The 22,933-nt window shown below is 44.1% G+C and overlaps 1 protein-coding gene across 1 annotated transcript in view; it reads right to left on the bottom strand.

The window, feature by feature from the left end:
• The window catches only part of atg7 (ATG7 autophagy related 7 homolog), a 203,268-nt gene extending 185,289 nt beyond the window's left edge, over positions 1 to 17,979 (bottom strand). Inside the window, exons 1-8 of the mRNA XM_084317014.1 lie at positions 17,475 to 17,979; positions 15,762 to 16,426; positions 12,960 to 13,014; positions 11,398 to 11,515; positions 7,928 to 8,005; positions 6,282 to 6,398; positions 3,112 to 3,258; positions 1,461 to 1,549 (exon numbers count right to left, since the gene is read on the bottom strand). Coding sequence (XP_084173140.1) covers positions 1,461 to 1,549; positions 3,112 to 3,258; positions 6,282 to 6,398; positions 7,928 to 8,005; positions 11,398 to 11,515; positions 12,960 to 13,014; positions 15,762 to 16,275 — 1,118 coding nt within the window. The 5' untranslated portion in view covers positions 16,276 to 16,426; positions 17,475 to 17,979. The remainder of the gene's footprint in view (positions 1 to 1,460; positions 1,550 to 3,111; positions 3,259 to 6,281; positions 6,399 to 7,927; positions 8,006 to 11,397; positions 11,516 to 12,959; positions 13,015 to 15,761; positions 16,427 to 17,474) is intronic.
• Positions 17,980 to 22,933: the final 4,954 nt, after the last annotated feature.

Genomic DNA, 22,933 nt, shown 5'->3' with positions numbered 1-22,933 from the left:
TGTTGTCGTTAGTAGAGAGGTATAGTATACTGAAGCTGTCTTTAGTATAGAAGTAGAGTATGTAGATGTTGTCGTTAGTAGAGAGGTATAGTATACTGAAGCTGTCTTTAGTATAGAAGTAGAGTATATAGATGTTGTCGTTAGTAGAGAAGTATAAAATATAGATGTTGTATTTAGTATATAGAGTATGTGTAATATATAGAAGTTGTCTTTAGTATATATGTATACTATATAGAAGTTGTCTTTAGTATATACTATAAGTAAAATAATAAGTATAATATATTGTATCCTTTTCTTATGCTAAACCCCAAACCACCCTCTCCCCCTCTACCCTCTCCCCCTCCACCCTCTCCCCCTCCACCCTCTCCTCCTCCACCCTCTCCTCCTCCACCCTCTCCTCCCCCACTCTGTCTCCCTCCACCCTCTCCCCCTCCACCCTCTCCCCCTCCACCCTCTCCTCTGACACCCTCTCCCCCTCCACCCTCTCCTCCCCCACCCTGTCTCCCTCCACCCTCTCCTCTGACACCCTCTCCTCCTCCACCCTCTCCTCTGACACCCTCTCCCCCTCCACCCTCTCCTCCCCCACCCTCTCCCCCTCTCCTCTGACACCCTCTCCCCCTCCACCCTCTCCTCTGACACCCTCTCCCCCTCCACCCTCTCCTCTGACACCCTCTCCCCCTCCACCCTCTCCTCCCCCACCCTCTCCCCCTCCACCCTCTCCTCTGACACCCTCTCCCCCTCCACCCTCTCCTCTGACACCCTCTCCCCCTCCACGCTCTCCTCCCCCACCCTGTCTCCCTCCACCCTCTCCTCCTCCACCCTCTCCCCCTCCACCCTCTCCTCCCCCACCCTCTCCCCCTCCACCCTCTCCTCCCCCACCCTCTCCCCCTCCACCCTCTCCTCCCCCACCCTCTCCCCCTCCACCCTCTCCTCCCCCACCCTCTCCCCCTCCACCCTCTCCTCTGACACCCTCTCCCCCTCCACCCTCTCCTCTGACACCCTCTCCCCCTCCACCCTCTCCTCCCCCACCCTGTCTCCCTCCACCCTCTCCTCTGACACCCTCTCCCCCTCCACCCTCTCCTCCCCCACCCTCTCCCCCTCCACCCTCTCCTCCCCCACCCTCTCCCCCTCCACCCTCTCCTCCCCCACCCTCTCCCCCTCCACCCTCTCCTCCCCCACCCTCTCCCCCTCCACCCTCTCCTCTTAGTATATACATATAGTATATAGATGTTGACTTTAGTAAATAAGTATAATATATATAGACGTTTTTAGTATATAAGTATAGTATACAAATTGTATTTCTCACACAGACGAGGAAGAGTAAATAGTAAAATTACACACACATAAACCCATACTGCACACACACCTTACCAGAAAACAAACCAAACACGCACATAGAGTTTAACCAAAACACACATACATCGTTTACCAAAACACGCACACACACACACAGTGTTTACCATCGGTGAGCCAGGAGCACGAGCAGGTTCCTGAGGGGCCAGCCAGGATGTTGAGACAGCGTGCACGGGTCATAGACGCCCACGGTGACCTGGTGAAGCCAAACACAGTTACTGCACGGGTCATAGACACCTGACCTGGTGACGCCAAACACAGTTACTGCACGGGTCATAGACACCTGACCTGGTGACGCCAAACACAGTTACTGCACGGGTCATAGACACCTGACCTGGTGACACCAAACACAGTTACTGCACGGGTCATAGACGCCCACGGTGACCTGGTGAAGCCAAACACAGTTACTGCACGGGTCATAGACACCCACGTGACCTGGTGAAGCCAAACACAGTTACTGCACGGGTCATAGACGCCCACGGTGACCTGGTGAAGCCAAACACAGTTACTGCACGGGTCATAGACGCCCCCAGGGTGACCTGGTGAAGCCAAACACAGTTACTGAGTCTGTAACAGTGTCTGTGTGTGCGCGTGTGCGTGTGTGTGTGTGTGTGTATGACTAATATCTCTAAATATATTCTCCTATTAATCTAAGCGCAGTGTGTGTGTGAAACTAATGTATAAATAGATATCTATTGTTCAATAAATCTGAAGATAACACATCGCAATGCAATGTCACTAATGTATTTTACCATGCAAGTTAAACAGCCAGAATCTATACCTTTCACTAATGTATTTTACCATGCAAGTTAAACAGCCAGAATCTATACCTTTCACTAATGTATTTTATCATGCAAGTTAAACAGCCAGAATCTATACCTTTCACCAATATATTTTATCATGCAAGTTAAACAGCCAGAATCTATACCTTTCACTAATGTATTTTATCATGCAAGTTAAACAGCCAGAATCTATACCTTTCACCAATATATTTTATCATGCAAGTTAAACAGCCAGAATCTATACCTTTCACTAATGTATTTTACCATGCATGTTAAACAGCCAGAATCTATACCTTTCACTAATGTATTTTACCATGCATGTTAAACAGCCAGAATCTATACCTTTCACTAATGTATTTTACCATGCAAGTTAAACAGCCAGAATCTATACCTTTCACTAATGTATTTTATCATGCAAGTTAAACAGCCAGAATCTATACCTTTCACTAATGTATTTTACCATGCATGTTAAACAGCCAGAATCTATACCTTTCCCTAATATATGTTACCATGCAAGTTAAACATGGTAAAATACCATGCACGTTTTTTTTTTCAATATAATTCTGACAATAAAACGAGCAGTTAGTAAAGTATGAATTAGTAAAGTTAATGATGATGAGTAAAAATGGGTGGGATTAAATAAGTGTGGTTCTTCCCACACTGTTTATTTTTTTATTTTTATTTTCTTATATACATCTATTATTTGAACGGCTTAAGGCTATATCTGTACTTGATGTTTGTTTGTTGTGGTTACATATTTGAAATAAACTTCAATCAAATCAAACAATCAAATCAAAACAGACACCATCAATACATGTCACTAATATATTTTATCATGCAAGTTAAACAGTCACAATCAATATTAAATAAAATATTCACCTAAAGAGTTAAATTCATACTACTGTCCTAATATAATATATATATATATATATATATATATATCATAAATAAAGGAACTATTCTTTAATCAGACTACCTTCTTGGTATCGGTGAAGAACGTGTCCCAGTCTGCCAACGCAGCCGCCTGGACGCTGTCCTCCGTGTACTTCAACAGGAAGTAGGGGACAGACGTGGCTCCCCGGGCCACACACAGGCCGTCGTAGGCCTCCTGCAGCGCAGAGATCTGGACAGAGGAACACCGGAGTTAATACCATGTTCATATTTACAAATCAAAACTGAGCTATACATTATTATCATAGAAATAACATTCGTTTGAATTACATTTTAGGACGGATTTTCCATTTAAGGGTTAACCGGCTGTCGTGTGTCAGTGAAAGGGTTAACCTTCTGTGTGTGTCGCCACAGTGAAAGGGGTTAACCGTTTTGGTAGTGCGGCGGTGAAAGGGTTAAAGAACAGACATTGTGAAAGAAATGACACTGGCACACACCGCAAAAAACAGCCCCGCGATTTATTACTGCCAGCGTTTCAGTTCAACACCTTCAGCAGGACTGGCACTGCCGTGGTGTGAATCAGTCAACAGCATACAATTAATTTAGTAGAAAAGGAAAAGTGGAAAAGTGTTCTGGTGGGGGCCCGGCGCTCACAGTCCAGCAGGGTCTCCTCTGGAGTGTTCTGGGGGGCGGCCCGGCGCTCACAGTCCAGCAGGGTCTCCTCTGGAGTGTTCTGGGGGGCGGCCCGGCGCTCACAGTCCAGCAGGGTCTCCTCTGGAGTGTTCTGGGGGGCGGCCCGGCGCTCACAGTCCAGCAGGGTCTCCTCTGGAGTGTTCTGGTGGGGGCCCGGCGCTCCCGATGAACTCCACACATCCTCCTCCTCCTCCACTAAGCTCGGACATGTGTTTTCATTCAATAAGACCTCAGACTCCAATAGTCGTACTGCAAAAGCGGGCCATTCGGAACCTTTTCAAGGCTGGTTACTATGAACACACAAATCCATTGTTTATAAAGTCTCACATTATGAAATTTAATGATTTGGTTTACTATAAAACTATGCAAATAATGTACAGAGCTAGAGCAAAGGTACTCCCAGATGGGGTGCAAAGTTTTTTTTTTTTTCAATACATGAAAGAAAATATGATTTGAGATATTTGTAAATTTACTGTTCAAAAAGCTAAGAAAGGGATTAAAAGGAGGTGTATTTCTATTATTGGGGTTAACTTGTGGAACAATGCTGATATACAGTTAAGAATGAGTCATTCGATTTTGGTTTGTAAAGCTATTTTTGAAAACTACAAGGGTTTGTTTTCTTTTTTTTCTTTTAGAATACTGTTTTGGAATCTACATTTTTGTATTTTTTTGGTAAGAATATAGGACAGGCACATATAAGCACTATGCTTCAGTCTGTACCTTTTCAGTCACTGTCAAAATCAAATATTGATAAATGATTGTGTATATTGTATTGTGTGAGATGATGACTGAAAAAATAAACTACTACTACTACTACTACAAGCTCTGGTGCTGCTCAGCCTAAAGTGCTCTGGCTGAAAACTAGTGTGTTTACATTGTGACGTACCTCACTGAACGCATTAGTGATAGAGGTTATATCATGATGGTACAGTTATCACCAATGATAGAGGTTATATCATGGTACAGTTATCACCAATGGTATAGGTTATATCATGATGGTACAGTTATCACCAATGATAGAGGTTGTATCATGGTACAGTTATCACCAATGGTATAGGTTATATCATGATGGTACAGTTATCACCAATGATAGATGTTATATCATGGTACAGTTAACACCAATGATAGATGTTATATCATGATGGTACAGTTATCACCAATGATAGATGTTATATCATGGTACAGTTAAACCCTCTCGAGTCTGCTCACGCTGTTTGCTCCCGCCAGCGGGTAACAAAGGGATTTAGAATTTCTCTGAAATGGTCAAAAAGTCGCTCTTTTCAGAAATCGGTAAAAAAATTTAAAATGACATTTTCGAGTGCTTTGAGATGTTATAGTGACTGCTATATAATCATAGTCCTATGAAATGGTCAATAGTAAACGGACTGCATTTACAGGTAAAAAGTGCGTTCATCCAAAGTGCTTAACAACTCGTGTATCACATTCACTCACTTCCACGCGAGGTGCCGACCTGCTCGTCGGGAGCAGTTAAGGGGTTAAGTGTCTCTTGCTCAAGGACACTTCGACACGCTGCCCGGGAGGAGCCGGAATCGAACCGGGAACCTCCCGATTACCAGACGACCTGGCTACTCTACCACCCGAGCGACTGTCGTCCCTAAACACTTCCCTTCTGCCCAGGTTTGCTCAGCATTGACTCACGACTGCAAATGATGACAACAAGAGATATCGTCAAAATCAAATTAATTTAGAGCCGACTTCCTCTTGTTCTGCTCTATGAAGCCCATTTTGTTTTCAGAACATCACACAGATATTAGATTCAACCTAGGGCTGGGCGATTAATAGATTTTATCGATTAATTCGAATGAATGATTTAAAAAAATGCTAATAAATAATAAAAAAAAAAAAAGATCCAGCCCTAATTCAACCGGATGAATATTGGGTTAGAAAATAAATTTGCGGGGGCGGCTGGGTAGCGCGGTGGACTAAGCACTCGCCTACCACCGCAGAGACTCTGGGATCGAATCCAGCTGTCAGCGGTACCTCCGGCTTGGTCAGTCATCCCTACTAACACAAGTGGCAGTGTTAGCGGGTGGGAAGCCGGTGGGGGGTGTGTGTCCTGGTCGTTGTAAACAGCGACTCCTACTGGTCGGTCGGGGCGCCTGCTCAGCGAGGGAGGGATCTGGGGGAGATAGCGTGAACCTCCGCACGCGTTACGTTCCCCCAGTGAGAGTCCTCGCTGTCAGGTGAAAAGAAGCGGCTGGCGACTCCACATGTATCGGAGGAGGCACGTGGTAGTTCTACACCCTCCCCAGGCCGACAGTGGGGCAATGCGCGCAACGACTAGGAAGGGAATGACTCATTTGGGGATGGGTGAAAAATACAGAAAGCCCAAAATTAAATAGAATAAAAAAAGAAAATAAATGTGCCGGATTCAACATTCATTTGATTACATCTTGTATTGTACAATAACTGTTGCAAAAGAAAAAAGCCCCCAAAACACCCCTACTCAGGAGGAGTACATGGTTTATTTCTTATTCTGCATTGACAAAAACAAAGATATCAATGTTAAGTTTCAGTAGGAGTGACGGAGGCCGCTCTCACCTGTCTGGCGGAGAACACCTGCTCCAGCGCAGACGGCTGCTGCACCATCTGGATGGCCTCCGAGAAGCAGAGCGCTGGGAAACAGAACCAGTAGTAGAAATGGTACTTCTTCAAATCCTGAGAGAGAGAGAGAGAGAGAGAGAGAGAGAGAGAGAGAGAGATAGGAGAGAGAGAGAGGGAGGGAGAGGAAGAGAACGGACAGACAGACAGACAGACAGACAGACAGACAGACAGACAGACAGACAGACAGACAGACAGACAGACAGACAGACATGCAGACATGCAGACAGACAGACAGACAGACAGACAGACAGACAGACAGACAGACAGACAGAGAGCAAGAGAGATAATTCAGTCAAATCATGAAATGGGGTAATGATCTACAATTTTGGATACGGGGCAGAAAGGGTGTGGATTTCAAATGAGTTGGTCGATTTGGATTCTAATCTAACTCAGATTTTAGATTCTAAATCGACCAACTCATTTGAAATCCACACCTTTTCTGCCCCTTTGGACAGGTCTCCCCGAATCCTGCGTCACGCGAGACGACCGTGACCGTGACTCAGACGCCGAGGCGATAGGGGGGACCCTGATGTAAACAAGACAAAACGTCTTTCTCTGGGTCTGCATCCCCTTAACACTTTCAGCGCCACGCCTGGTTTTCCGTTTTACCGCTTGAATGCCACCATCGGCGCCAATGTTAACGTTAATATCGCCTAATCTATGTTTTAAATTATGGCTATGTGTCTAATCTGCCCATCGCATTATCAAAGACTATTTTCCAGTCAGTGCTGTGAAGACAGATTGTTTTTTTATCGCGTCGTTGCCGTTTCAGAGCAGTTAGAAAAGCCCCCGTTTTGATATAAAAAACAGCTCATTCTGGAGCATTCTATGAAAATCGTCTTTTAGTGGAATATTCCACAACGTTGATATTCGTCGGCCTTTTTATGAATCGTTTTCAAATAAACGCTAGATGATCAATATTATACGTGCACGCAAGCACATTCGGGCCGCGCACTGATAATCGCTCCGTTGATTTCCTCACGGACTTTTACATTAAAACCGAAAGAAGACATTTCACAAAACAGCTTATAACTTCATCAAACTTACTCTGATTATCCTACCACTGATAACATAGAGTCCTTACCTGACATCAGATGGTATCCAACTGGTATATTCCAATTCCTGATCACCATTCGAAAAAATCGATACGTGTATGGATCCAACGCGATACAGTAGAACTCCATGATCCGCGGGGATCTGAGGCTCCAGAATGAACTCTAGTTAACCCCGGCTGGATCAGTGAACTGGAAAATGTGGAGTACCGGATTTTTTTCCCCATTCATTTTCATTGAGTCCATTCCAAAATCACTTATGTCATCTGGGAGACGACAGGGGGCGCTTTTTTCCACAGTGATCGCCGGCGCCCCTCGGCTATACTCGGGTAGGCTCGGGTGATGCAATAATTTTTCAGATCGCAAAAAAATAATAATAATAATAATTCCGAGAAATCTCGTGAGTGGCACTCAAAGTGTTAACAAGTGTGTGTATTGAGCCGTACTGTATTGTACCCATTCTGCAATCTGTTAATACAATTTTCAATCAATCAATCAATCAATTTGTGCTGCAAATAGAGAGAGACTCACCGCAAAGGTCAGCAGGATGAACCTGCAGAGGGTGGAGGGCTCGTCGAGCGCAGCGCCGGACTGGATAGCGTCCCATATCTGTGAGAGAAGGACAGAGAACCGCTTAAAAAAAAGGGATGAAGTGTAATCACTTCATTTTTATTATCGTCAACAGTCCCCGACAGTTATTGGTCCGTTCGTCGTGCGCGGAGAGCCGTGTTAATCCATCACGGTAAGCGTTAGTCGGTCGTGTTGCTGTGTACCTAGGCAACAGAGAAAACATTTTTTAAACTAACGAAACGGAATGCAATCTGCGACTGCTCCGAATGCTGTAGTTCAGCCCGTTTCTACCCCGATGGCCGCCAAAAACTGACAGAAGTCTGGAAGAGACGCGACGTTTCGTCAGTCCTGGCTGGTAAACTAGTCCTCAGTGTTTCCCCACAGGATTTTGTGAGACTGTGGTGGGTGAACCTTTTGGGAAATTAGCAATCTAAAGCACCGGAAATACGTTTATTTTGTACATTATCTAACGTTAAAACGAACCTAAACTAACGTTACAACTAACCTAAAGTTAGTTTAGGTTTGTGTTAACGTTATATAATGTTCAAAATAAACGTATTTTTCCGGTGCTTTAGACGTCGCTCTTTTATTTTGAAACCCCCCGACCAGAAGTATAGTAGATGCTTCGTTGTCTGCTTTAGTGTCCGGTTCTGTGTTTGTTGGTTTTCGTTAGCTAGCAGCATATCAACACCAGCCATGGGAATACTGTTTTCTAAATTGTGGAGGCTTTTAACCGTCAAGGTAAGAGGATTTGAAGGCATGGTATCCATAAACTTCATTCGGTTCGGATCCTTTGAATGAAATGATAATGTAAACAAACACTGGCGTCACGTTAGAAAGTAGCACTGCGTTGCGTGAAATCACTGCGCCCCGAGAGGAGTGATTCGGCAAAAAATTGTTCCGAGTATATTTGCTTAGAAAACGTAAATGTCGAATTCAATAATCTTTTATTTCTCCACGTGGTAAATACACCGGTCACAACATGTTTACAGGAACGTTTTGGAGTTGTATTTGGAGTGTATTTCGTGACTGTAGGGGACTGTAGGGAACTTCAGGGTAAAGGACTGCCCCACTTCCAGTGATGAAGCTAAGCTACGCTAACGGTGCGGGCGCTCCCTAAGCCTACTGCATGCAGAGAGACAAAAAAGGTGTGTATTTACTTTTTCTTGTCTAACTCCAGGGAAGATGTTAAATAAGCTAATTTCCCAAAATGTTGGAGTTTTCCTTTAAAGTTAAATGCATCAATCTGGTGCACTTTGAGAGCAAAATAAAGAGGCTAGATCTATGATGAACTTTGTGCTCAAAACACAAAATCAACTAGACTGCAGTGCTTCCCAATCCTCTCCTCGAAGCACCCCAGCCGTTCCATGTATTTGTTAAATTCCACCACCAGCACACCTGATTCAACTTAACAAGCCATTTATTAGTTGAATCAGGTGTGCTGGTGGTGCAATTTAACAAATACATGGAACGCCTGGGGTGCTTCGAAGAGAGGATTGGAAACCACTGGACTAGAGCAGACATTTGAGCCATCAAAGAAATTAAGCAAAAGTGGTTACCTGTGTTGAACTGGTTTATTTTTTAGAAAATAAAAAAATATAGTGGATTACCATTACGACTACTACCACTACTACCGATACATCCCTATTGGCAAACTTTATATTTACGCCACAGTCTAGGTAATTAATGGGAAACACTGAGTCCTTATCAGTACTGGCTGGTAAACAGACACTGGTCCGTGTCAGTACTGGCTGGTAAACAGACACTGGTCCTTTTCAGTCCTGTCTGGTAAACAGACACTGGTCCGTGTCAGTCCTGTCTGGTAAACAGACACTGGTCCTTGTCAGTCCTGTCTGGTAAACAGACACTAGTCCATGTCAGTCCTGTCTGGTAAACAGACACTGGTCCTTGTCAGTCCTGTCTGGTAAACAGACACTGGTCCTCGTCAGTCCTGTCTGGTAAACAGACACTGGTCCTTGTCAGTCCTGTCTGGTAAACAGACACTGGTCCTTGTCAGTCCTGTCTGGTAAACAGACACTAGTCCGTGTCAGTCCTGTCTGGTAAACAGACACTAGTCCTCGTCAGTCCTGTCTGGTAAACAGACACTGGTCCGTGTCAGTCCTGTCTGGTAAACAGACACTGAGTCCTCGTCAGTCCTGTCTGGTAAACAGACACCGAGTCCTTGTCAGTCCTGTCTGGTAAACAGACACTAGTCCATGTCAGTCCTGTCTGGTAAACAGACACTGGTCCTTGTCAGTCCTGTCTGGTAAACAGACACTAGTCCATGTCAGTCCTGTCTGGTAAACAGACACTAGTCCTCGTCAGTCCTGTCTGGTAAACAGACACTGGTCCTTGTCAGTCCTGTCTGGTAAACAGACACTAGTCCTCGTCAGTCCTGTCTGGTAAACAGACACTGGTCCTTGTCAGTCCTGTCTGGTAAACAGACACTGGTCCGTGTCAGTCCTGTCTGGTAAACAGACACTAGTCCGTGTCAGTCCTGTCTGGTAAACAGACACTGAGTCCTCGTCAGTCCTGTCTGGTAAACAGACACTGGTCCTTGTCAGTCCTGTCTGGTAAACAGACACTGGTCCTTGTCAGTCCTGTCTGGTAAACAGACACCGAGTCCTCGTCAGTCCTGTCTGGTAAACAGACACTGAGTCCTTGTCAGTCCTGTCTGGTAAACAGACACTGGTCCTTGTCAGTCCTGTCTGGTAAACAGACACTGGTCCTTGTCAGTCCTGTCTGGTAAACAGACACTGAGTCCGTGTCAGTCCTGTCTGGTAAACAGACACTAACTGGGAAATAATTGAAAACAGACAGACAGAATGGATCTGGCTGCTGCATGGGGTCGGAATCACACTTCTCAACCTGCAGGGTTGGTTTTGTTTTTTCTTTTCTTTAAGAACGTCCCTCGCATTTGACTCTCTTTGTCCAGCGCCGGGCATGACTGAAGAAGGCTCGTGTGCGAGGTGACCTCATATCGTTTGTTGATACCGTTTATGGTCTTTAATGTCTCTGCAGACTGGAACACAGATTCTATAAAGATCAAAAATCGGCCGCGGTACTCGTCTCCCCAGGATTCTCTGTTGTTTTTGCCATTTATAGGAAGGCATGCGATCCTGGGGGAGATCCCTGTCTGAAGGCATGCAGCCCTGGGTTAGATCCCTGTCTGAAGGCATGGGGCCCTGGGGGAGATCCCTGTCTGAAGGCATGCGGCCCTGGGGGAGATCCCTGTCTGAAGGCATGGGGCCCTGGGGGAGATCCCTGTCTGAAGGCATGGGGCCCTGGGGGAGATCCCCGTCTGAAGGCATGCTGCCCTGGGGGAGATCCCTGTCTGAAGGCATGCTGCCCTGGGGGAGATCCCTGTCTGAAGGCATGCAGCCCTGGGGGAGATCCTGGGGGAGATCCCCGTCTGCGTTGAGTGTGTTTACCTCCGTGGCTTCCTTCTCCAACAGGGCCTTCTTGTCAGCGGTCTTGAAGGCGTCCAGCGTGTTGGTGTTGTACAGGGTCCCCACTGCGGGACAGCAGCGCACCGGGGTGGGGCCGTCGCTGAGGGGAAGACCAAGACACCAGCGCTCAGCCTCGTGTGTTTTTAACAGGTCTCGCTTGATGCATGTACATTTTTTTTTATGTTGTTAAAAAAATTGTTTTAAATAAGAAACAAATAAGGAATCTGAGAGAAATGGCTTATTAACACTTTGGATGCCACCAACGCTATAAGTCGTTAGTTCATGCCGCCAGTTGAGTGCCCGCCAACGACATATATCGTTTGTTTGCCGTATATTTTTTTTATTGGGGATTTGAATATTTCATCAATCGAGCCTCGGGTTAGTGCTGCAGAGACTCTCTGAGCTCAATTGGGAAGATACCGCCCCCTATCGTCTCTCCCTGTGTAACTGCACCCCATTACATTACACTGCTGAAGGGGGGGTGGTCAGTTTCCTCATTTTATTTTTCCCTCAAGGCATCTGAAGGATCGATTGTGCTCACCGGCCCGGAAAACGCGTGGATTATGTATTTACAGGACTCAACACTGTAATCAATAAGCGTGATCGATATTTGGAATGGCGATCAGGAATTGGAATAATCTTTTTGGATAACATCTGATCTCAGGTAAGGAATCTATTTTACCAGTCTTAGGATAATCAGACCTGTTTTCACGGAGATATAAGCTTTTTCCCTATGCGTGTGTGTGTGTGTGGCTGTGATCGCTGATGAGGAAATGAGAGAATATATTTTTCAGCCCGCCTCTATAGCGTAATCGATAATCTAGCGTTTATTTGAAAACGATTCATAAATAGGCCGAAAAATTACAACGTTTTTGTGTATTCTAGAATATTCCAGTAAATGCCTTTTATCACGGAATCTTTATATTTTCCTTGAAAACGAGGGCTTTTCAAAATGCTATAAAACGAAAATGAACCGATAAAAAAACAATCCGTTTCGACAATGTTGACTGCAAACAAGTCATTGATAAACGACAGGCAGATTAGACACATAGGCATAATTTAAGAGAGAGAATATGCGTTCACAACGCTATCATTGAAGTCGGTGGTGGCATTTAACGGGGTTTTACCATGTTCACCAGTGGTAATCAAAGTGTTAAAAGGTTACTTATTTTTTTGCAAATGCATTTAATTATATTAAAAATCCAATCTGGAATTGGACTAGAGGCTACTATGTGGGGTATTCACATACATTCTGGGTATATTCACATATGTTTTGGGTAAATTCACATACATTCTGGGTATTATTCAAATACATTCTGGTTATATTTACATACATTCTTGGGAACCTTCTTAGCTTAACATAAATCACAATATATATAGTTCTGTTCTGCTCCAGTGTTTGCAAACATAAACAAACCTTTCACCGCACATTTGTTTACAATCGGGTTGGAAAAAATTGTATAGATAAATGACAACAAATATATGAATCGCACAGTCTACGATTAGTACACCGTCTACGATGCCATGACGACGAGGATACTCACGCATCGAACGCACTGAACTCCAACGTCAGGCGCGTGGGCAGGCCGACCGGATCGCCTGTTCAGAGTCGAGGGGATGTTGAAATCACACACGGCTCAAAAACACCCTTTCACATCACATCACTCAAAAGGAGAAGGAAATGTCTGTATAAGAGAACTGAGAATATTCAGAGAACATGACTTTTCTGCACGTGTGTGTGTGTGTGTGTGTGTATGTGTGTGTGCCGACACACACATGCAATAATGTTGTCAAAATAGCTCTAAAATCCTTTCCTAAACCATCCCATAATCAAAATGATGCCAAGTTGTCCACAGCACCGGAAATCAGCACCCGCCATCAAACAGCCCACTTAAATTAGGCCACGGATGATAGACTTATTTTGATTTGTTTTCGTATTAAAAGCATATTGTGACGTACTCTTCTCAACACTGTAATTTGCTGCGAGTGAGAGATGTGTTGGAAGGAAACAGTCGACTTCTACATTCATATCTTAGTATTAGTATTCGGAATGTTGTCTATTAAATATGGCTGCTGTGGTGGAACCGGAATCGTCAATTATGTTCATAGAGACGGATCAATCATGATCAATATATACTAGTAGGTTTAATAGTGAGACACAATAAAGCACATGTGGGTTAAATGAGCTTTGGCTAAGAGGAGTGCAGTGTCTCTCCAGCTGGGAGGGGGCACTGAGCTTAACCCTTTCACTACCACACTACAGACGGTTAACCCTTTCACTACCACACGACAGAACCCTTTCACAACCACACTGTCTGTAGTGTGCACCAGATTGATGCATGCCCCCGGACCCCCCTAGAGGCACAGCACCGCTGCTGAATTTTTTTTCAGGGAAAACACTGCCTTCTGTAGTGTGGTGGTAGTGAAAGGTTAACGGTCTGTAGTGTGGTAGTGAAAGGTTAACGGTCTGTAGTGTGGTAGTGAAAGGTTAACGGTCTGTAGTGTGGTAGTGAAATGGTGAAGAGTAGAGCGGGGAATGCAGTGTGTGGAACGCTCTGCCTGACCATCTGAGAGAGACACTGGGGGAGAGAAGGGGGCACTGAGCTGAAGAGTAGAGCGGGGAATGCAGTGTGTGGAACGCTCTGCCTGACCATCTGAGAGAGACACTGGGGGAGAGAAGGGGGCACTGAGCTGAAGAGTAGAGCGGGGAATGCAGTGTGTGGAACGCTCTGCCTGACCATCTGAGAGAGACACTGGGGGAGAGAAGGGGGCACTGAGCTGAAGAGTAGAGCGGGGAATGCAGTGTGTGGAACGCTCTGCCTGACCATCTGAGAGAGACACTGGGGGAGAGAAGGGGGCACTGAGCTGAAGAGTAGAGCGGGGAATGCAGTGTGTGGAACGCTCTGCCTGACCATCTGAGAGAGACACTGGGGGAGAGAAGGGGGCACTGAGCTGAAGAGTAGAGCGGGGAATGCAGTGTGTGGAACGCTCTGCCTGACCATCTGAGAGAGACACTGGGGGAGAGAAGGGGGCACTGAGCTGAAGAGTAGAGCGGGGAATGCAGTCTGTGGAACGCTCTGCCTGATCACCTGACACCACAGACCGTGGATGATTTTAAAAAGGGCCTCAAAAAGGTCGGCTACGTGGTGCAGTGGGCAAGGCGCTCACCACGAATACTGGAGGCTGGGCTCAAACAGATCATCTCCCTGTTCGAGCCCAGCGCTCCACATTGCTTTCAGTTTAGCTGGTCGTCCGCACTAATACACATTGGCCGATTTAGGGGGAGGGAAACTGATGGGTGGAGATCGGGCGTTGTGGACAGCGACTCCTACAGGTCGGTTGGTGCGCCTGCGCAGTAGAATCAGGAAGCGACGGGGGCGGGGCCCCTCCAAAGCCCAGACCCCCCGACGCTGAGAGATCGAGCTGCGCAGGTGGAAAGATGCGACTGCTGTTACCTCGAGTATCGGAGGGGACTTGTGCTATGTATGACTTAGTCCACATTGCAGCCGGCTTGTGGGAGGCATGAAACAGTGTTCGAAGACAGGGGAGGGTTGAATTGGATGATACGAAAAAATGGGATGGGAGAAAAATAGAAAATGGGAGAAAAAGTGGATAAAAAAAAAGGGGGGGGGCTCAAAAACACATCTTTTTAATAGAGCCTTTTGTTGATTTTTATCTAGTTTTAGCCCCACACATTTCATCTTCTTTTACTGTAGTTTTAGCTCTTCTTATTTTATGTTCTTTTACTCTTTTACTAGTTTTAGCCTTCACATTTCATGTTCTTTTGCTCCTTTACTAGTTTTAGCCTTCATATTTCATTTTCTTTTACTCTTTTACTAGTTTTAGCCTTCACATTTCATGTTCTTTTGCTCCTTTACTAGTTTTAGCCTTCACATTTCATTTTCTTTTACTCTTTTACTAGTTTTAGCCTTCACATTACATGTTCTTTTGCTCTTTTACTAGTTTTAGCCTTCACATTTCATTTTCTTTTACTCTTTTACTAGTTTTAGCCTTCACATTACATGTTCTTTTACTCTTTTACTAGTTTTAGCCTTCACATTTCATGTTCTTTTACTCTTTTACTAGTTTTAGCCTTCACATTTCATGTTCTTTTGCTCTTTTACTAGTTTTAGCCTTCACATTTCATGTTCTTTTACTAGTTTAAGCCCTACTTATTTTACTCTCTTACTAGTTTCTATGTTCTTCTACACTGTAGCGGCTTGAGATTTGTTCCACAAATATAAAGCGCCCGTACAAATTGAATATATTATCATTATTATTATTACTACTACTACTACTACTGGGACAAACCAAGTAACCAGCTGTAATCCGGACGCGTCGCTCACCGTTGTAGTAGTACCCTCTGATGGGCTTGGGGGTCTCGTCCAGTCGGTACTCGTTCAGCTTCTTCTGAGTGAGCTGGTGCCAGAAGCCGGCCTCCAGCGCGGAGCTGAAGGGAGCGAACTGCAGCTTGGGCTCTGAAGCAGCAGCTTCCCCGGAGCCAGACGCCATGGGGACCTCACTGACGGGGCTGTCGCTCTGCGGGGGTGATGCTGTCGCTCTGTGTGGGTGTGGGGCGATGCTGTCGCTCTGTGGGGGTGATGCTGTCGCTCTGTGTGTGTGGGGCGATGCTGTCTCTCTGTGGGGGCGATGCTGTCTCTCTGTGGGGGCGATGCTGTCTCTCTGTGGGGGTGATGCTGTCGCTCTGTGTGTGTGGGGCGATGCTGTCGCTCTGCGGGGGCGATGCTGTCGCTCTGTGTGTGTGGGGCGATGCTGTCGCTCTGCGGGGGCGATGCTGTCTCTCTGTGGGGGCGATGCCGTTTCTCTGTAGCTTGTAGTTGTTTCTTTATTGGTTGTCATACAGAAGTACAGAATACTTTTATACAAAATGCTTCTTTCTGTGGGGGCGATGCTGTCGCTCTGTGGGGGCGATAGGGTCGCTGTGGGCGATACGGTCGCTCTGTGGGGCGATGCTGTCGCTCTCTGTGTGCTCACGCTAACGCTGTACAAGCTGAGGGAGAAAAGGCAGCGCCGTATTAGAAAAGATGCGTCGGGCTGGGGACTGAGAAACAAGACCAGTAAACGGACTAAATGGTAAACAGACTAAATGGTAAATGGACTCAATGGTAAATGGACTAAATGGTAAATGGACTGAATGATAAATTAACTAAAATGAACTGCATTTGTATCTAGCACTTTTAGCCAAAGTGATTAATGGAGTTTCAATTTCAATTATGATATTGGCTTCCCACTAGCAGCCGATACAGAGTACCGATCCAATGATCCAATCTATTAACCTGGAATCGGACCGATATCAGATACCACTATCTGTATCAATGCATCCCTAATTTGTTGTCTATGATATCACTAGAAATAAAAACAATGTCTTTATGAAGTAGCCTATATTCACAAGGTTGTAGCCTACTGTAAAGGTAAATAGATGCTGTCAAATTCAACACTAATATATTTCAAGGGTCTCTCTAGTTTCCCAGTTCAGTCTTGTCAGGATTTGTTCCTCTTTCAATAGATGTTTAACAGGCAACCAGGGCAGTTAAAACTAACATTTTAGCCAACGGGCAAAGCTGTGGTTCAGAATGTCACCAGCCAATTTCACTTCACAGCTTCCAATAATGTTTTTTTGAATGTTTTTTTTTCCATCCAGGACAAGCTGTGACTAGTAGTAGACCAGTAGCCTAGAAGTGGTCGAAAACATGTCTACGTGAATGTATTAATGTAACTGACAAAGAGTACTGGGTCATTTCAAGCTATGCTGCAACAAGCATTCTTCAGTGCCCACATGATGATCCTTGTTGTGGAGAACAACAACAACAACAACCAACTCAGACACACACAAACAGCCTGCTGGGCAGGGACATCAACATTTCACACCACGACAAGCCCCCTTTAGAAACCAGTAAACCACTCAAACGTGACACGGGGACGACCCTACGTTGTTTAATTCATTAAACGACACGAGAGGACAGTTAATAAAACAACGAACGATTTGTCATTTACAGTCTAATAATTGACTGTGTCACACAAACAACTGCCACACTTACCAGGACACCTACTTCCGTGTTCGGATCACGTGACGGGCAGCAGCAGCGGTGTTGTCAATAACGCGGTGCACCGTGGGTATTGTAGTCCGGATGACAGCTCTCCGATGCTAAAGTTGTTAGCTTCTCTCCCTCTCTCTCTCCCTCTCTCTCTCTGCGCTAAGGAGCGACCACCATTGAATAAAACACGAAGTACCAAAACATCAACAGGAACCCACAGACGACGAAGAAGGAGAAAACTGACAAAAACCTGTATACTCCGTTTCTTTTCATCTCGGAGTGAAATAATAATGGATACTGCTGCTGCTGCTGTTGAATGGAAGGAGGGATCGATAACGTTAGATAGATAGATAGATAGATAGATAGATAGATAGCCAGCAGGAAGAACCCGGGCCGGATTAATATAATATATAATACCGCAGCTGGTGTTACATTAATTTAGCATTCATACTATACATAATATACATACACAGCATGTCCCTACTATAATATTCAGCTCGTTGGGACAGAGATTCGAGTTTGGTCACATTCCATCCTCGGCTAAATCCATTGGCTGCCAGGCAGCAGAGTCAGACCACAGCAGTCAACCCATGATGTATTAGATTCTAATGTATTGTTGTCACTCCCATTACCATACAGCACGAGTATAGCACAACGAAAATAAGTTTGGCATCTGTGCAAAAGTGCAAATGTGATTGATTGAATTGATTGAACACTTTATTAACAGATTGCAGAATGGGTACAGTACAGCTCAATACATGAATGAATGAATGAATGAAAACGTTATTTAACAGATTGCAGAATGGGTACAATACAGTACGGCTCAATACATACAATTGTTAAGGGGATGCAGACCTGAGAAAGACGTTTGTCTTGTTTCCATCAGGGTCCCCCATTTTCAGTTCATATAGACATATATGACATACATGACATACAGATAGTCAGTACTGCTACATCTATACATTTATGACATACCAGATTTGCAAATACAGTACTGTTTGTGATACAGAAGGAGTCAAGAAAAGGGAGTATATACATTTGACGTAGAAACTGTACATTGGAGGAGGTTGGGTGGGGGGGGTTGGGTACATTGGGATATTGACAACCATACTGGGTAATTTACATTGGAGGTGGTTGGGGGGGGGGGCGGGGGGCACACTGTATAAACAAGTAACACTGTACATTGAGGGGGGGGGGGGAGGAATACATACAATTGGGATGCAGACCAGAGAAAGACTGTCGTCTTGTTTACATCAGGGTCCCCCATTTTCAATTCATCATAACATATGACATACAGATAGACAGTACTGCTACATCTATGATTGATTGATTGAAAAGTTTATTAACAGATTGCAGAATGGGTACAGTACAGCTCACATCAGGGTCCCCCATTTTCAATTCATCATATAACATATGACATACACGACATACAGATAGACAGTACTGGTACATCTATACATTTATGACATACAAGATTTGCAAATACAGTATACGGAAAGAGTCCAGAAAAGAGAGTATTTGACGTAGAAACTGTACATTGGAGGAGGTTGGGTGGGTGGGGGGGACTGTACATTGGAGGTGGGGGAGGGGTTGGGTAGGAGGGGTGGCTAGGTGCGGGGGACTGTACATTGGAGGTGGTTGGGGGGGGGGGGGGGGGTTGGGTAGGAGGGGTGGGTGGGGGACACTGTACAACTGTACAAGCAAAACTGTACATTGGAATATTGACAAAACCATACTTGGTCATTTACTGTACATTGGAGGGGGTTGGGTTATGACATTTACGGTGGCCAGTTTCGAATTGCTGTCTCCTGTAGGTGTTCTTTGAGAGTGGTTTTGAAAGTGGGTAGTGATTCACATTCCTTTACATTACAGCTTTGGGTAGGGCGTTCCGTTCCGTAACAGCAACTAAGTGCAATATACAATGTAGGCCTACAGGTGATTCAACTGGATATATAAAAAATATAAATGAGTACTACTGAGTAATAGTGCTAATCAGATGTATGTACAGAGTTGTAGTATTAGTATGTACGGTGATACAGGTATAAGGCACTATGGTAGTAATGTATAGTCTATAGTGAGTCATACTGGCCAATAGTGTAACTAATTAGTAAGAGTAAGTAAGGGATATGTACAGATATAGATATAGTATGAGAGGTACGTATGTCTACCTTGCTTCGACACAGGTCTGACATGTATGAAAACAATCCTATATATTGACATCCTAATGAGAAAGTTATGAAAAAGTGGGACCCCCCCTCAATGATTATCATACAGGCTTTGGGGGGGTTCCCCTAATATGAAAATGAGGTCCTTTGAAAAAATTGCCCTTTGGTAGTGTGGTAGTGAAAGGGTTAAGCTGTGCAACTTGCCTATACAAAATTTGTTGGCCCTCTATTAAAAAGTAAACATCCGTCTGTAAAAGACTGAATGGTAAAATAGATTGTATTTATATTAGGGCTGTCAGTTTATCGCGTTAATTAGATTAATTAATTACACAGCAAATTATCGCGTTATGAAAATTAATTAAATTTTTTTTTTTTTTTTTTTTAATAACGTTTTTTTTTTAAATCTCATTCATTCCATAAGAACGTAGAATACACATTTACAGATTTTTTTTTTATATGGTTCATTTGCATGTTCTTGGTATATGATTCTAGGGACATCTATGGATCTCAGGGAATGTATTCTCAGGCCATGGTTAGACTGGGTGTTTTTGTTTTGTTGCTGAATGATTACGTTTGCTGTCCTAGTTAAATAGAAATGCCGTTTTGGCAGGAAAACGCGTTTCCCTAGCGGGAACACTGAAAAGGTGTTTTCGTTTTGGATACTCGCCAAAACTTGCCAACAACGTGTCATGTAATCTGCACGGAGCCGTTGTTGCTCAACGCCCATGCGCAGTAGATACCGACATCTGCGTGCCCTCACCAACGTCCGGTGACGACAGAGCTGTCCCAAATAGCTGCAGCTACCATGTGTTGTCAAGTTATTGTTATAAGGAGCCCAGTCCCATTCCCTTAACAATTGTTTGTATTGAGCCGTATTGTATTGTACCCATTCTGCAATCTGTTCAATAAAGTTTACATCCATTCATTCTGCTAGCATTAACGATTGCATGAGCAGCTGGCTAACGTGAGCTAACGTTAGCTACCAGACCCTGTTAGCTCAGAGCTCCTCTTTCAATCTTAACAAGCATTAGCCCATGGCCCAGTCATCTATTCACCTTTGTTTAATACATGAGGCGTTGTCTAATGTTATCTAGCTACTGATAGCTCCTGATATCATCAGTTTGGTGCTGGCTGGCTACGTTAGCTGCTAGCCACAATGCTATACTGTTATAATGGCATATCCCTATCGCGTTAGCACGTAAGCTAACAAAATCGGCGACGATGAGACTAAACTCCACTCTTGGTGGTCAATTGTGTTGATGTTAGTTTCGTTTCATCAACAAATGAGAGGCAGAACACACAGTGAATGTATCCGTTTTGTTTATTGCACTTTCTTTTCTGAAAAATAAATGCTGTTGGCTAAATGGCTCACGGAGGCATTTAAAGATGGTGTTTTTTTTTGTTGCAGGAAGTGTATTGGCACATTCAAGTTGTCTGATTGGTTGAAAATTGCCTTCATGTTCGCCACCTACTGCCACCTACTGCTTTGGCATTGTACTACATCACTGTGCTCAGGAGGCAAAACCAATGTCTAACATGCCTGCCATTACGTTGCGTTCTGGAAAACGAAACTGACCTTGAAAACGAAACGAAAATACCCCTGTGTCTAACCAACGCCTCAGTGTCAGAAATACTGTGTCTGTTACTAGGCTTTGAGTAAATGAGTAAAATGAGAATATCAATCACATTTCTTTAAATCTTTTACTGTGAATAACACCATGCTAAAATTGACCAGACCTGAAAAATCAATATTCAATATTCAATTCAGTATTCAAGTAGAACAGCTAGCTAGCCGTTGTGGACACTCACCTTTCCACAGCAAAACGGTAGGCAAGGCACCTTGGTTGAGAAATGCAGGTTTCAGTCTATGTGTTGTTTAGTCTATCTGTTCAGTCCTGTTCAGTACTGTCTCAAGATGCACAATGAGATCTGTGACATCACAAATGTTCTAGAATGTTCTATTATGACATCATACTGTGACATCACAAATGTTCTAGAATGGTCTATTATAGGGATGCACCGAATGGGAAATTCTTGGCCGAAACCGATACCAAAAATAGGAAAACAGTTGGCCGAAAACCGAATGCCGAAAGGCCGAAAATGATTCATAGAATAGATTTTTTTTTACCAATGTTGTTCAGCTACCTGATTATGGAAAAATATATGATTATGGCAAAACTTAACTTAAATAATAAATAATCACTCTTATGGGTATTTTTATATCACAAACAGTACTGTATTTGCAAATCTGGTAGGTCATAAATGTATAGATGTAGCAGTACTGTCTATCTGTATGTCATGTATGTCATATATGTCCTGATGAATTGAAAATGGGGGACCCTGAAGTAAACAAGACGAAAGTCTTTCTCTGGTCTGCATCCCCTTAACAATTGTGTGTATTGAGCTGTACTGTATTGTACCCATTCTGCAATCTGTTAATAAAGTTTTCAATCAATCAGAGAGAGAGAGAGGCGGACATCTGTGCTCTACTGAGCGCACCTTTCTAGTCCCCAGATGAATGCGCTCTCTTGACTTTGGCACAGTAGACGCGCGACAGACAGCGTCAATGTGAGAAACACAATCCCTCCCCCTCTCGCTCTGAATAATATGCATATTAGATCACTCAGTGATTAACCGCGACGGGCATACAGTAAATAAGGATAAAGCATGTTAAAGACGCATTTATTGGACTCGTTGCGCGCAGAGTTTACATAGAAACAGCGCGACACCGAGTCCCAAGAGGAGTATCACGCAGGACTGAAGAGCTCACAGCGCGCATGTAATGACTGAATCCGCGTTTTGATGACATCATCTGCAACAACACGCATTAGGTTACAGGTTCTTTCTGTTTCGGTGATATATTTTCGGTGAAAAAACTTTTTTATATGGTCCATTTGCATGTTCTTGGTATATGATTCTAGGGACATCTATGGATCTCAGGGAATGTATTCTCAGTGTCAGAAATACTGTGTCTGTTACGAGGCTTTGAGTAAATGAGTAAATGAGTAAAATGAGAATATCAATCAAATTTTTTTGTATCTTTGACTGTGAATAACACCATGCTAAAATGTACCAGACCTGAAAAATCTAAGCAAATGAATAGATGGAAGATGATTAAACAGAAGGTTTTGTAGATACAGTACTGAATTCTGCCATCCGGACACATGCAATAAAGTTATGGAATTCTCTCCATAGCGAGCTTAAGGGATGTAACAGTGTTTATCAATTCAAAAAAATGTATAAAAAAAAAATATTTAGTCAGTATGAAAATCAAAATGTGATCTGAATAGTGAGATC

The sequence above is a fragment of the Notolepis coatsorum genome (genome assembly GCF_963971535.1).
Source record: "Notolepis coatsorum genome assembly, chromosome: 6".
Taxonomy (NCBI): Eukaryota; Metazoa; Chordata; class Actinopteri; order Aulopiformes; family Paralepididae; genus Notolepis; species Notolepis coatsorum.
Note: the sequence above shows the minus strand (reverse complement) of the source record. Positions and strands in the feature narration are given on the sequence as shown.